Genomic DNA, 15,312 nt, shown 5'->3' with positions numbered 1-15,312 from the left:
ATTGGCAGGCGGACTCTCAACCACTGTGCCACCAGGGAAGCCCTGAAATTATACAGTTTTAAAAAAATTTATATACCCACATGTTTTAGTTGGACACAAATGCAACATGAGCTAATAGTACAGGGCTAAAAATATAAAGGTTTGTGAATAAAAATAGGAAGTTTAAGTCAAGGGAATCAAAACTGGGAGGGGAAATTGTCTCACTGTCCGTCTCTGGCCTCATCAGGTTGTAGTCAGGTCCAGGTCAGATTTTAGAGGGACAATGACAAACTATAGTGTATCCCCTGGTTGTAACCAGTATGGTAAGTATGGAAACATATTCATTGATTTATCCCATAAGTATTTACCAAATAAAACCTATATGCCAGCAAACGTGCTTAGTATGAGGGAAACAGTGAGGTACAAGGTACAGTTCATGTCTCTTAGGAGCTCCCAGTGTGAGGAAAACAAATCATGTGAAAGAGAATGAAGAAGGCTCTAGCCTGAGCCATGAGAACCTAAGAGAGGACACAGGTTAATAAGAGGATCATAATAAGAGGACCTTCCTCCTCTTATTATGATCCTCCAACATCACTGCCACTCCCCAGCATTCACTGCCACAAGCAGCCAGGGACACCCAAACTTCCAGTTACAAACAATGACTTCATAGTGGATTTTTGTGACACCAGATTTCTAAGCCTACATATATATGGGAATGTCCTCCACTTTGCATATGGTAAGCGTTCAACAAATCTTTTTGATTGAATTAATACATGATTAATGGTAAAGCTTATAATAAAAGTTCTTGAATGTGACTCAATCAGATGGTAATATGGAGATAATCATCCATTCAGTGATTACTGAGTGCATACTATGTGCAAAGCACAGTGCTAGGAACTCAAAGATATGAAGAAGTATAAGACATGGTTCTCAACCAGTATAGGAAAAAAGATAACTGGTGACAAAGGCAGAGAAGCTGGTGAACCCCAAACAAATGGTCATGCCTCAGACTGGAGATGAGGGAGAAAGCAGTGAGGAGTGGGGTGTAGGAGGAGGCTGCTTAGAGGAAGTGTGGCATCACCAGAGGCTTTATTTGGACTTAGGGAGGAGTGAAGGGGCCTTTCAGTTGAGGAAAAGGACTTGCACAGAGGCATAGAAGTTGAAAATCTCATGTTTGTGGGTGAACAGGTGTGTTTCTTGAGCAGGCTCAGAAATGAAACCATAAAGGCAGACTGGGGTCTCATTGATGATGATCCTGAATTCTAAGCCAAAGGATGGGCAAAGATGCTCACCAAAAGCTTTGGAACGGAGAAGTGAAGCGGTGAAAGTGGTGTTTTAGGGAGATGAATGTGTCAACTGTGTGCAAGGTGGCACAAAGAAGAGGCAAGGCTGGAACCCCTAGAACACTGAGGAAACTATCACATTAATTCAAGTAGAAGGTGATAAGGGTCCAGCTAGGGAAGTAGCCATGGATGGGAAGTAAGGGAGAAAGGTCATGTAAGAAGGTTTCTGAGGATCATCTAGATGATTCTCTGTCAGGGGAGGGAGTGAAAGAACCATTAAAGTGTAAATAGAAACATAGTATTTTTTTGCTACTATCAATATATACACAGCATTAAGGAAACGACCAAGAACAATTATTTTTCTCTTTGGAAATTAGAGAGCAAAATTCTTCAACAAATAATAAAAAGATTGGGATAAATTTTTTTGTTGTTCCAAAGGTAATTCTTTGCATGGTGAAGGTAACTTAGAGCTTTTTCCTGTATTAAAAACATAAAGAGTGGAATATATCTAAATTAAGTGGGTGGATTAGTTAATAGCGATGGTTGCATAATTCTGTGAATATATAAAAATTGCTGAGTTGCATGCTTTAGGAGTGAATTTTATGGTTTGTGAATTATAAATCAGTAAAGCTTTTATTTTAAAAAAGGCAGTGGGAAGTCTAGGTAGGGTTGTAAGGAACTTTTCTTAAGATCTAAGTAAATTATAAATAAATATTTACCCCCTCCCCCCCCAAAATTTTCCCCACCCAAGAAGGCTGCAGAATCACATTTCCATCTTTAAACACAGACAAAAGAAGTCCCCACACTTTGACGCTCATCAGAACTTGGGCTTACTTTGCATCTCAACACTTGGCAGCTTTATGCTTTCCAAGACCCTGCTGAGAACTGTCAGAGAAACTTAGACAGTGGTTTGCTGCTGGGCCAGGTTTTTCCCTCTAACAGAATTTTCTGCTAACGTGAAAACTCCACAGGCAATGCAAGCCCTGGCTCTTCATAGTGGGGGAGAAACCCAAAACTTGCTGAATCATTTTTTATTAAGCATTAAATTTACAATCCCGACAGCTAAATCTGTTATTCTGGCAGGCGAGCTTTAAATAAGGCAGTGAGTTGGGGAAAGAAAGAGTACTTACTCATATTCTTAAACCCCGAGCATGTCATCAGCATTGGCTCCAAGTCTTGTGCTAGGGAATGCAGGCTCATCTTTTCCTTTTTACTCAATTAACTAATCACATAGATAAATTTTTAAAGAATGGATGTACCTGAATTTCTCAGTACCCATTTGTCATGTTAAATAACAGGGTACTTAATTTTAGAAGAGAATGTTTTCTAAGTGGCACAGAGGCTCCTGGAGCCTCCCTGGCATATCCATCCCTCATAGATGACTCTGTTGTCAAATGTGTCACAGCCTCCATACCGTGGGCCTGCTGATTTCTTAGCATTTAGAAAAGATGAGTGGGGGTTTCAGGGAAAAAGCCTCACTGCCTAACCTCTGTGCAGGCTACTACCATCCATCACATAGGCAGTCTAAGGGCAAATGATTCTGGGAAAAGTGAATGCAGATTCACTTCGGGTCACTGTTTCTGACCTTTAATTCTTGAATTTTAACATGCATCTCTCACCCTACTTCTGTTGTCATTCCAGTTTTTTATATGCTCCCCCCCTTTAAAAAATATTTCTCAAATTAATGGAACTATTGTCCCCTATACCTGTTAGTATTGACCCTATTCAAACAATAATTGGTGTTTTGTTTTTATTTTTAATCCAGATGTTTATCTAATGGAGCACATCTACCTCTGTGCTCAGAAAACCTTTTCATATAATCATTCTTTCTTTCTGGCATTCTCAATGTTTCCATTTCAGTGCAGTGAGAGGGTCTTTACTGAGTTACAGAAGTATCATCTTAAACCATAGACCCCTTATCTCCACCCTGAGGAGTCAGAATGAGCTCCGTCCACAAGGGAGAAACCTCATCTGTGGGCACCGAACACTCGCCTTCCTTTTCTATTGTCTTGGTAAATTACAACATATCATACCCAAGTCAGTCATCACCACGTTCATGACAGACAGGATCCATCGGTTGTATCACTAGAAAGTACTTAACACCCAACCACCTGCTCATGGAGCTGTGCAGAGAACCCTGGCCTTGCACTCTTGGGACTTCAGCATCTACAGCAGACCCCAGAGGGCAACATGAGTGTGGACTGGCTATATTTAACTCCTCTGGCCCAAACGACCCTGATCACATGTCACTAGATAGGATAAAGTACCAAATGGACAGATGGTATATATTGCAAATGCTGGTGTCCTCCCTGCAAAATAGAGGTAATCATAAAATCCACAACTCTCATTTACTGAATGTGTGTACTATGTGCCAGGAGTAGAGCTAAGTGCATAATCTCATTTAATCCCTGTAACAGCCCAATAAGATGGGAACTATTATTGCCCCCATTTTAAAACTGAATAAACGAGTCTCAGAGAGGCTACTTTGCCCAGTCTCACAACTGATAGTAGTAGAGCCAGAATACAAACCTAAGCTGTAGACTAGCAATTCAATGAGCTTGATTCGGTAAGGATAAGTCAGAGTCAAGAATGAGGATTGTAGGATTGAAACTTTCCTTGAGAAAAGTCAAACTGTCTTCAGCTAGTCATCATTCCTTAGTATTGCCAAAGAAATTTAAAAAATAAAATAAAATACCCACCATTTAGGAGACTACTGAATTTGTCTAGCTCGCGATTAGCATTTCTGATCTAGGACATCGGTGAATAGAAAAGCCTGATTTTATCAGCACATATGATTTAATGCAATAGTTTTAGCTTATTTTCATTCTTCTTCCACTTAGCTTTTGACTAGAAATAGTGACCTATGGCTCCTTCAGCTTTTATTATAAGTACTTTCCTAAAAAGTTACTTGTAAAATGAAAATTTGAAAATCAATCCCATTTTAAATTTGCTGTGCCCTCCTGTCCAGCCACCTCCCGAGAGGGCACATGTGAGTCCACACATTGACTCTCAATGTACATCTGCCTCCACATGAATCAGGTTTCTAGATGGCCAAGGCAATAATATCCAGAGAGAATGAGGAAATCAGATGTTCCCAGGAATCCTTGCTTATATAAAGAAAGTAGTAATTTCTAGTCTAGACAAGGAAAGCCCTTTTATTTAGTGGATTTGTATCTAACAATGTAACAATATTGGTTCCTGCCTGGGGCAACTGGCTTATGCTGTCTGCCTCAGTCCCCACAGCTGCCAGCTCTGCAGGAAGCCCTGACAAGGATTAATTGGCTTTCTTGAGCCTTGAGGCTCAGTTCTGCTTCCCATTTCCAGTGATCCCACAGGACTCTGCTCTCACGTAATTTACTGTCTACAAGGACTTCCTGTTTTCAAGAGTTCTATCTAACAGGCCCTGTGTAGTGTATACACATTTTCAAATTCAATAACTTCGAACCTTGAGAATCTTTCAGGATATTTAGCTCAATTTAAGAAACGGGACATGACCACATTTAGAGTATTTAGATTATTTGTTGCTTTTATGAGGGTTCTTACATGGTCCCATTTAAAATGTGTGATTTACACAAATGGCTTTGTTCCTCTTCCTCTACTTGGTAGTATTTGTAGAGTGTGACAAAGGAGTCCTTCCAATTTTATGCTGGGTTTTCTGAGCAAGACGAAACTAGTAAGATAAGGATTTCAGGGGTGGGAGTTCTTCCCAATAACTGATTCTATTTGTAGTCTCTCAAGTAATACAGATGTAATCTAGAGTCTATTCCCTCAATTATTACCATATATCTGGCAAACTCTGTGGCATCACCTCAGGGAAAATTATATCGATTCCATTGTACAGGCAAAGAAGAAGTAAAGGAAGCTGTGTCCCACTATGGTGGCAGCCAATTGGTATAAAAATCATAGAGAGTTGGAAGAGACTTCTGCTGTTGTCCCATCCAACTTTCTACCAAATGCTGGTTCCTGCCTAGATAGATTCTGGGCCTCTCTCTATCTGGCTGCCCACTGCGATCATAACAGTCTTGTTCCTGAGATTCAGCTCCATCCCATTGTTGGATAACTTGAATTCTGGATAGTTCTTTCACATAATAGATTAAAAACATCCTCTTTGTAACTTGCATCAATTAGCTTGTTCTGCATAGAATGCCTACTCATTGATTGATTGGTCCATTCATTCATTTATTCATTTTGTATTGGGTGCCTACTATGTACAATATAGTGTGCAAGACATGAACCTCAGACTCCAGGAACTGACAGGTTGGCAGGAGATGATGTAGACATATAGAAGTCGTGTGTCATGCATGTGACACAAGCAATATAATTAAGTGCTACAGGATAGGGGAGGGAGAAAAATAGGATGGGGTCAGGTCTTGACAGGTGTGGTCAGCAAATTCATCTTGGAGTGGGTAGCATTTAAAGCTGTTTTTCTTTAATGGCTTGAGGTCAAAGGTGGAGATTTGGATGTGGAGATTGTAAGGATTAAGTGTTGGAGAAGTGATGGGTAGTTTTTATTAACCAGAGCTGAGAGTTTGAATTGGAGAGTGAAAGGGCTAGAAAGGCTGGTAGAGTGAGTGTGACATTGTGAAGGGCTTTCTATGCCTGGAGTAGAGGGTAAGTGAGAGGAGTAGACAGGGCTGTGGCCAGGTGGCATTCACATCATTCATGTCTCTCAAATGCTAGGCTGCAGAGTTTAAGGATTATTCAGTGAGGCAAGGCAGAGCCCTGGGGCCAGTTGCTGAATAGGTGACAGTTGTGTTTAGTGTGATAACTGGTGGCAGGAGACAGTGGGCTGCAGGGCTATAATGGTCAGGAGTCCTGTGGTGGCCCCTGCAATAGAAGCATTGACTGAAAGTTGAATAATGACTGTGACACAGCCCTGGAAACTATCTACTGTGTCTTCCCCAGGAGAGCATCCCCTCCCCCACTCCCCAGACTATTTATATCCAGTGGCAAACCCCTCCTTACTTTCTGGTGAACCATTACTTATTAACATGTGGAAGTGGTTCCAGGTAATTGTGGTAGAGAATCCCAGGATCCAAATGTCTGTAGTAAAATATCTCTGCATTGATTTCCCTGCCTCCAGTGAGATCTACATGTAGGCTAAGCCCATATAATGAAAGAAGCTTTAAATATCCTTTAGGATAATGGTGTGTGTGCACACATGGATTTAAATTTAATAGTTTTTCTTTGGTGGTCTATGTATGGAAGGCAATCAGACCCATCGTTACTACTATTCCTTTTGTTATTGAGTTTGTTTTTGTTTTTGTCTAACTTGAAAAGTGGGGCTGCCATATACAAAGGAAGTATAACTAGAAGACTAGCTGAAGTCTACAGATTTAAACTGGCCGGTTGCTCACAAAATTAGGCTACTTGCTGAATAAAGTGAATGTCACTAGCAATTTAGGGGTATGTTCCAACCTGTCTTCTCACACATTGTGTTATTTGTGCTTTATTCTAAACTTCAAAATTACCTTCTTTAATTTTGCAAATATTTATTGAGTACCTACCATGTGCCTGGCCCTGTTCTAGGTTTTGGGCTACATTAATGAACAAAATAGTCAAAGATTCCTGCCCTCATGGAACATACCTAGCAAGTGGCGGGGGGAGGCAATCATTAAATAAGTAATGAATAAGTAAGTTAATTATATGGTATACTAGAAGGAGACAAGTGCTACAGGAAAAAGAAAAAGTAGAGAAAAGTAGGAAGGGACAAGGTTGCTTGGGAGTGTAGGATGAGTTGTAGTTTGAGATAGAGTGGTCAGGGTCACCTTCCTTAAGAAGGTGACATTTGAGGAAGACTTGGTGGTGAGTGGATTAGATATGCAGGTAAAATGCAGGTATCTGGATGAAGAGAATTCCTAGGAAAGAAAGCAGCTCCTTCAGTGGTGCTGAGGCAGAAGAGTGCTAGAAGTGAAGAGGCTCTGTGCTTTTCCATTCCCCTTAGAATAACAGTGGCTCATGTAACCAAGGAGAAAGCTAGGAAAAGAAAATAGCTAAGTTTATTAGTAATAAAACTGATTCAAAATTACTTAAAAAAAAAAACTTCACAAACTGATTTAAGGAGGTACAAAGGGCACTAGGCAAGGTTTTCTGACTTCTAGACTGCTTGAGTCTGAATCCTGACTCCGCCACTTCTTGCCTGTGCGATCTTTGGTGTGTCATTCAGCCCTTCTGTTCCTCAGTTTCCTCATCTGTTGAATGAGGCTAATTATAGTACCTATCTTCTAGGATTGCTTTGATGATTAAATGAGTCAATATTAATAAAAAGCTTGGTACTCTGTCTGACACATAGCAAGATTCAAATATTAGCTATTAATATTATTATGTTACTGTTACTACCTGTTACTTTTATGAGTTGGTGCCCTACTCTGGAATATTCTTTGAGTGTGTCTTAAGGGCTGAATGTGTGTGTATGTGTGATCTCTTGAGAGTGTGGGGCTTAATTTAAATAATTAGTTTTAAAGAATTAGGTAAAATCCTGCTGCTTAGCACATGATACGGCCTCAATGAATGTTAGTTTTCTTCCCCTCTGGCAGTATTTTCCAGCACAGAAAAATAATAAAGGGTTTCCTTCTTCTGCTTGCTATTAATGAATTTTTTGGCTCGTTTATGAATAAAATGAAGGCCTGGTGAAAGCATTCTATAGACTCAAACTTGGAAACTTACTTTGCCCTTAGAAACCCACCGAGAAATTCCCAGTGGGTCATTTTGAATATCATTGGAAGGCAAAGGGTGGGTAGTGGTGGGGAATTGAAAAGAAAAACAAAATGAGGGGAAAACTGAAGAAAGAGGGAAGCACTCCATTAAGGGGATACTACTTTGGGATGAGGCCACCAGAAAACTGGGAGTTTCTTTCTCTGAGGACCTTTAGCAAGAGAAGGGATGGCATCAATCCAGGTAGGGCAGGAGTCCCTGAATAAAAGGGCTGGACCAGAGAGGGTTCTTGAGCCTTCTCCCAGCTTGTTGAGTCTCCAAGAGCAACCATTCTCCCTAGTGGACTATCCTGTTGTATTTACACACCTGAATTTACCTATATTTCCACCCCTGTTTAAAGAGTCATTAATACTTTAGATACAAAGAAGGCTTCTGTTGAATAATATACCAAGTAAGAATCAGTCACTGTATATTGAAGTACCAGATGTTGAGAATCAACTTTCTAGTCCTCTGGGGTCTGTCCCCAACACCTCTGGATGTGGCAGCTTATGTGATCTGCTGCCAGAAAAATACCAATGCTTGGGGCTATCAGGGAGACAAGGCAAAGCAACACGAGAGTGGTCCGAAGGAACTCTGAGGTCTTGAGGAGAAAGGATGCTGTGTCTGCATGGGCCAGGGTGGGTGGTGGGTTAGGCTGGAGAGAGAACTGGAGCCAGGCACCCCCTCACTGTCTGCTGCCGTTTTGATTCACAGGTGCAGCAGATGTCTCCAGGGCCATGGATCATACCTTTTCAACAGCAGCAAAAGATGGGGAAGGAGTGTGTTACACATCTCTGATTTCTGACATCTGTTACCCACCTCGGGAGGATTCTACATATTTCACTGGAATTCTTCAGAAGGAAAACAGCCACATCACTACTTCAGAGAGCCCTGAGGAGTTGCGTACCCCCGGACCCTCCTTACCAGATGTGCCTGGGACAGAGCCTCGTGGCTTATTTAGTTCTGATTCTGGAATAGAAATGACTCCTGCAGAGTCCACTGAAGTGAACAAGATCTTAGCAGACCCCCTGGACCAGATGAAAGCAGAAGCCTGTAAATACATTGACATAACTAGGCCAGAGGAGGTGAAATATCAGGAGCAACGTCACCCCAAGTTGGAAGAGAAAGACTTGGACTTTAAGGACACTGACATCTCAACAAAATCCGAAGAGGCCCGTGAAGCAGAGAAACCATCTCCTGTGGAGGGAAAAATCCTCAAGGACCATTTATTTGAAGAATCAACGTTTGAACCATATGTGGACGATATCTCTGAAGAACAGCACAGTGCTTCTCTGATCACTGCCCCTGTCAAAATCACGCTGACTGAGATCGAGCCTTCTGTTGAAACTGCTACCCCAGAGAAGACCCCCGAGAAGCAAGATATCTGCCTGAAACCAAGTCCTGACACGGTCCCCACAGTCACCGTCTCAGAGCCTGAAGATGACAGCCCAGGATCCGTCACTCCTCCGTCTTCTGGAACAGGTAAGGCAACGGGTGTTCCCTGCCTTGGGAAAACCCAGCATATGAAAATCTGAACATTAAGGAGTGAAGATTTGCATGCAAAATACTTAAATCTCAATTTAACTGATTTAATTAACATATAACTTTTTCAGTCTTGTGCCCATTCTGCAAAGGTTGACATCTGGGATTTTTTTAGAGTCCTGTCAGATTTGCTTTGTAAAATATTTCTTTCTTCATTTGAGGGGAGAGGTAAAGATGACACACTGGAGACATTAAAATCCTCCTGTGGCTTTACTCTTCAGAGCAGAGAAGGAGATGCTGCCAGCTTCTAGGTTAGCTCTCCTCCCTGACCTCTGGGCATCGTGGAGAGTACCTTGACTTCCCAGACCAGGTGGGCCACCTTGGACAGAGCATTGAACATTCCTGGCCCCAACTCCAAGTCTGAACAATGAAGGGGGTAGGGTAGAGGTTAGATTCTTTTTTGGGGCGGGGGAATGGGCAGTGGCAGGAAACCTAAACAAAGGGTACTCCTCCCCTCCCCCTTCAATCTCAGCACATCATTTTCATCTTTTTAGTTTATTGAAGTTCTGCATACAATTTTATTTTTTAAACTAAATATCCTATTTGGTTAGAATTTTAAAAGTTCAGAATTCACCAGCCTATGATGTTTTTCAACCTGACCCTTCTACTCTGACTCAAGGCGGGGTGTTGTTAAACCACATCGAGGGCTTCCCTGGTGGCGCAGTGGTTGAGAGTCCGCCTGCCGATGCAGGGGACACGGGTTCGTGCCCCGGTCCGGGAAGATCCCACATGCTGTGGAGCGGCTGGGCCCGTGAGCCATGGCCGCTGGGCCTGCGCATCCGGAGCCTGTGCTCCGCAATGGGAGAGGCCACAACAGTGAGAGGTCCGCGTACCGAGGAAAAAAAAAAAAAAAAAAAACTTAAACCACATCGAAACCCCTCTCAAACACAAAGGGGACCTCCCATACCCTAATGAAAGGCCAGAGTGGTAGCTAGAGCTTCCCCATCCCACCCTGTGCCACCATCCTGGGTAGTAGAAGTGGAGCCTTTGTATCTCCATTGCTCTCAAACCCTCATGAGGCATCAGGATGATAATGAGAGCTCCTTGAATCGTCCCCTGCCTCCAGTGGCTGGAATTCTGACCCCACCCAAAAGAAATTTACAAACCTTTTTGATTTACAAAAAGCAATTTTCAAAAGAATAGATATAGGTATATGTATAACTGAATCACTTTGCTGTACACCTGAAACTAACACAACACTGTTAATCAACGACACTCCAATATAAAATTAAAAGTTTTAAAAAAAGCAATTTTCAGCACCTCAGGTAAAAGAGCTTCTACTGAACTCTTAAAACAGATCTAAACCCTTACAGTTAGGAGTGACTGCTCTAAATCCTGATGATGCAGTAAGTCCAAGTGTTAGAACAGAGAGGATTTAATGGAAGTCCCTCCTGTCTTATTTCCCTAAAGATTTTAGCATCAATTCCTCCCCTCCCCAGCCTTACCTCAGACTCATTCAGCTGTAAACTCACTGCACCAAGTTCCTGATTTTCAAATTCATTCATTCACTCAACACACACTTTCTTTTGGTCAGGCACTCGAATAGGCACTGGTGATGCTGGAGTTGAAAAGCAAACAAAAAGCAGTCCCTGCCTTCCAGTGGGACAGATGACCAGGGAAATAGTCACACTCAAGCGTGACTTATCCCAACTGTGACAGCAGGAGGTAGGGACATATCTGAGTCTCAAAGCCTCCTTGTGGTTTTTCTGGCAATGCATGTAAAACCCTTCGATTATCCCATGACATAAAGATACTGACACTCTGAAGATATAAACTGCATTATAAGCTGTGTTTACAGAGCTCCAGGGTTGTCTGGTGGTCAGTACAGAAGAACTTTGGCCAGTCTTCAGGAAGAGTGAAATGACCCCATACGTTTTGGTCCATTTATATGACACATGCCTCATGAGAAAATTACAGTTTACAAAGCTGATGGTAAAGACTTGATACAGGATTCATTAATTAGGAGGGAATTTTTTTTCTTCTTCAGTGGTCACGACTCATTGGGGTTCGGGAGCACCTTCAAGAGAAAGCAAAGTCAGATTTGGCTCTCATGATCTTGGAGTTTTATGATCTGTTGGTCGCCATTTGACAGCAAGGGGTTAGGGCAGTGGTTTTGTCTGCAAGTGTTTCAAATAAACATTCTAAGTAAGGTTTATTCCAGAAAGAGAAAGTCCCCTGTCCCATTACACAGTTATCTCCCATGTTCAGCTCCTCTCTCCACACACATCCCACAGCATAACACCTGAGTCATATGAGAACACGTAAGAATAAAATTAATAGGAGAGATAGGAGGACTCAATTTGTCATTGAGGCTTTTCTCCTTGTCTTTTTTATCCCAAGAGGTTACCCTAACCCCCTCCCCATCTTGTGAGCCCCTGGTACCATGTGACACTGTGCCCATAGACACTGGAGGATTTGGGCTTTATTACGACTGTTGGGTCTTTTTTTTTTTTTTTTTTTTTTGCGGTACGCGGGCCTCTCACTGTTGTGGCCTTTCCCGTTGCGGAGCACAGGCTCCGGACGCGCAGGCTCAGCGGCCATGGCTCACGGGCCCAGCCGCTCTGCGGCATGTGGGATCTTCCCGGACCGGGGCATGAACCCGCGTCCGCTGCATTGGCAGGCGGACTCTCAACCACTGCGCCACCAGGGAAGCCCCCCCTTTTTTTTTTTTTTTTTGGACTGTTGGGTCTTGATTCACTCTGCCATTTCCTGTGCTGACAGGTAAGACAAACAAAGAATTACATATAATCCTACATAGAAACTGAGGAAAAGCAAAGCATTCTAAAGAAAAGGAATTCAGTTTATCATTGTTTAATAAATAAGGAATTATCAACTGACTCTGGGGAATAATCCTAATTATGTGAATTATGAATCCGAAGAAGTTCTAATTTAGAACAGTTTTAGCCACAGACCCTAAAGCTTCAGCAAGGAGTCTAATATACTTTCTTCAATTTCAATAGATTATTACATTTTGTAACTTTCTCCAACATACTTAATTATTTTCATCATATTAAATAATATACCATGAGGTACGGAGGTAAAAATTCTTACAGCTTTAATGTTGAAAGTTTCTTCTAAGCAAAGATCAGTCATGAATACAAGTGAAGTATTTTAGGAAAATATAGTAAGTGCCCTGATGCACCAGACCACTGGCTCATCGGCAGCATGTTGTTTCTGATACAAACACCTAGAAGGATATTATGGTGGTCGTGGATGTTCTTTGAGGTGTTACCCTCAGAAAGGACAATAATCAAGAGGCCATCATAAAACCGCACCAGCATCCCTTAAAAAGAAATAAGCAATAAAAAGTAAATCAGTTTAAACTCTGAAAACTACTGTCGCTGTTTCCTTGCATTGATGAGGTCTGTGATTCTCCTACCCATTTTGAAAATTTATTCTTTTATTCAGAAATACTTATTGAGTGACTTCAATGTGTCAGACATGTGCTGGGCACCAGAGACATTGCAGTAAACAAGATGTGTAAAGTCCCTGCCCTCATGGAGCTTACTTGCTAGTGGGAGAAGTCAATAAAAGGAAGCACATAAATAAATAGTGTAATTTCATGGAGTGTGAATACTGTGAAGAGTGATAGAATGTTGGGTGTGAGAGGGTCAAGTATGGCCTCTCTGAGGTGACATGTGATCTGAGATTTGAATGAGAAGAAGCCCACAATTCAGAGAGGGGTTAAGAGGGGCCCCAGGTGCAGAGGACAACTAATACACAGGCCCCAAGGCTGTATTATTTGGGAACTGAAAGATGGTCGAAAGGAGCAAGGGAGGAGTATGGCATAGAACAGAATTGGAGAGGTAGACAGGGCCCCGATCATTCAGGGCTTCACATGTGAGGATAAAGCATTTGAATTTTGTTCCAAATGCAATGGGAAAGCATTGGAGGGTTTTAATCTGGGAAGTGATGCCATTCATTCATTCATCCTTTCACTTAACAAATATGTATTGACCATTTACTCCATACCAGGTATTGCTCCATCACTGCTGGGGATACAGTGGTGAAACATAACAAGGTTCCTGCATGCATGGAGTTTGCGTTCTAATTGAGAAGACTTACATACAAATAAATAATAATGTAATATCAGGTCGTTATAATGGTTATGAAGAAAAATAAAGCAAGATAGAATGTAAGAGGGTGATGGGGTGGCCATGAGGAAACGTGTTTCCCTGCTGATGGTTTTCAGCAGAGACCTGAATGGGGTGAGAGAGCAAGCCATATAGACACCTGAGGAAGAGATGCCAGGCTGAGGAGACAGTCAGTGCAGAGGCCCGGAGCTGGGAATGTCCTGTGTGTTCCAGGAGCAGCTAGAAGGTCAGTGTGGCTGCAGTGGGGAGAAGGAAGGGAAGAGCTGCAGCATCAGATTTCTGTTTTCAAAAGATCCTTCTGGAAGATGAGTGGAGAATGAGCCGGGAGCAAAGGGGAGGCCTGAATGGCAGTATTGTTCATGGTTGTTCACTGGCATCGGCGACTTGGTAGACTGGCCCATGTTCACCTTCCATTTTATCAATCTGAATTATATCATTCATAATTATCATCAGCAGCAAACACATCTCCCCATGTGGGGTGGTTCTAACCTTCTCAGTTTCTACATTCTATTTAATTATTTTCAATGACTGTTTCTAGCTTTGCTGTGTCAGACCTGACACATAACTAGTTTCTTAGCTAGAGGCTCATAAGTTTTTAACAAGGGTCGGAAAACCTCTGTTTTGTTCTAAATTTTCTCCTGATTCCTCCTAGCACTTTGTTAAACTTTTACTTCACTTTAAGAATGGAGGGCAATGTCTACACTATATGCTGAGTCCCCTTTCACTCATAATAAAGATGATTTTTTTTAAGTAGTAATTTTACTTAACCAAGATGAAACTTATAAGGCCCTTTCCTCCCACCCCACAGCTGTCTAATACCATCCTTGCTCTTGAGTAAATAAAGCAATATCCTTGAGCTTTCTTTTCTGAATGCTCTAACACAGTGGTTTTCAGCTAGAGGTAGGGTTACTGGATAAAAATACCAATATTTCATGGGACATACTTATACTAAAAAAATTCATTGTTTATCAGAGATTCCTATTTAACTGGGTATCCTGTATTTTTATTTGCTAGCTAAATCTGCCATCCCTAACTGGAGGTGATCTTTAGAATCACCCTTAGAGTTACAAAATGCAGATGCCTGGGCTCCATTCAGACTTACTTCTACTAAGTCAAAATTTCTGAGGACAGTTTTGTTTTTGTTTTTGTTTTTGATTTTTGCGGTACGCGGGCCTCTCACTGCTGTGGCCTCTCCCGTTGCGGAGCACAGGCTCCGGACGCGCAGGCTCAGCGGCCATGGCTCACGGGCCCAGCCGCTCCGTGGCATGCGGGGTCCTCCCGGACCGGGGCACGAACCCACGTCCGCTGCATCGGCAGGTGGACTCTCAACCACTGCGCCACCAGGGAAGCCCCTGAGGGCAGTTTTGAGCCATACACCTGATGAGATGTATGTAGATAAGAACCACTGTTCTAAAGATCTGAGGTAGTCCTCACATGAGCTCTGTTTGCTGTGTACCTCCTGTGTGCCAGGCATTGCACTAGGTGCTGGGGATATGATAGTGAACAAACACCTTGGCTGCCCTTTGCCCTCATGATGCTTTCAGTCTGGGGTCAGGGAGAGTGGGGGAGGGTGAAGAGACAGACGTTAATGAAATCATCACATAGACATACAGAGCCACCCAGGGGCACCCGGTTGTGCAGAATGAGTGGGCACCACTCTGTCTCCTGAATGATGCAGCATCAGGCCGGTTTGCACACGAGGCAGGCTACCCTGCAGGGTC

At 42.4% G+C, this 15,312-nt stretch overlaps 1 protein-coding gene across 2 annotated transcripts in view; it reads left to right on the top strand.

The window, feature by feature from the left end:
• Positions 1-15,312, top strand: part of RTN1 (reticulon 1) — a 237,236-nt gene that overhangs the window by 94,747 nt on the left and 127,177 nt on the right. For both annotated transcript variants that reach the window (XM_028496097.1, XM_028496096.1), the window contains one exon: positions 8,670-9,437. In XM_028496097.1, coding sequence (XP_028351898.1) covers positions 8,670-9,437 — 768 coding nt within the window. The remainder of the gene's footprint in view (positions 1-8,669; positions 9,438-15,312) is intronic.

This window comes from Physeter macrocephalus, chromosome 11 (assembly GCF_002837175.3).
Source record: "Physeter macrocephalus isolate SW-GA chromosome 11, ASM283717v5, whole genome shotgun sequence".
Classification (NCBI taxonomy): domain Eukaryota; kingdom Metazoa; phylum Chordata; class Mammalia; order Artiodactyla; family Physeteridae; genus Physeter; species Physeter macrocephalus.
Note: the sequence above shows the minus strand (reverse complement) of the source record. Positions and strands in the feature narration are given on the sequence as shown.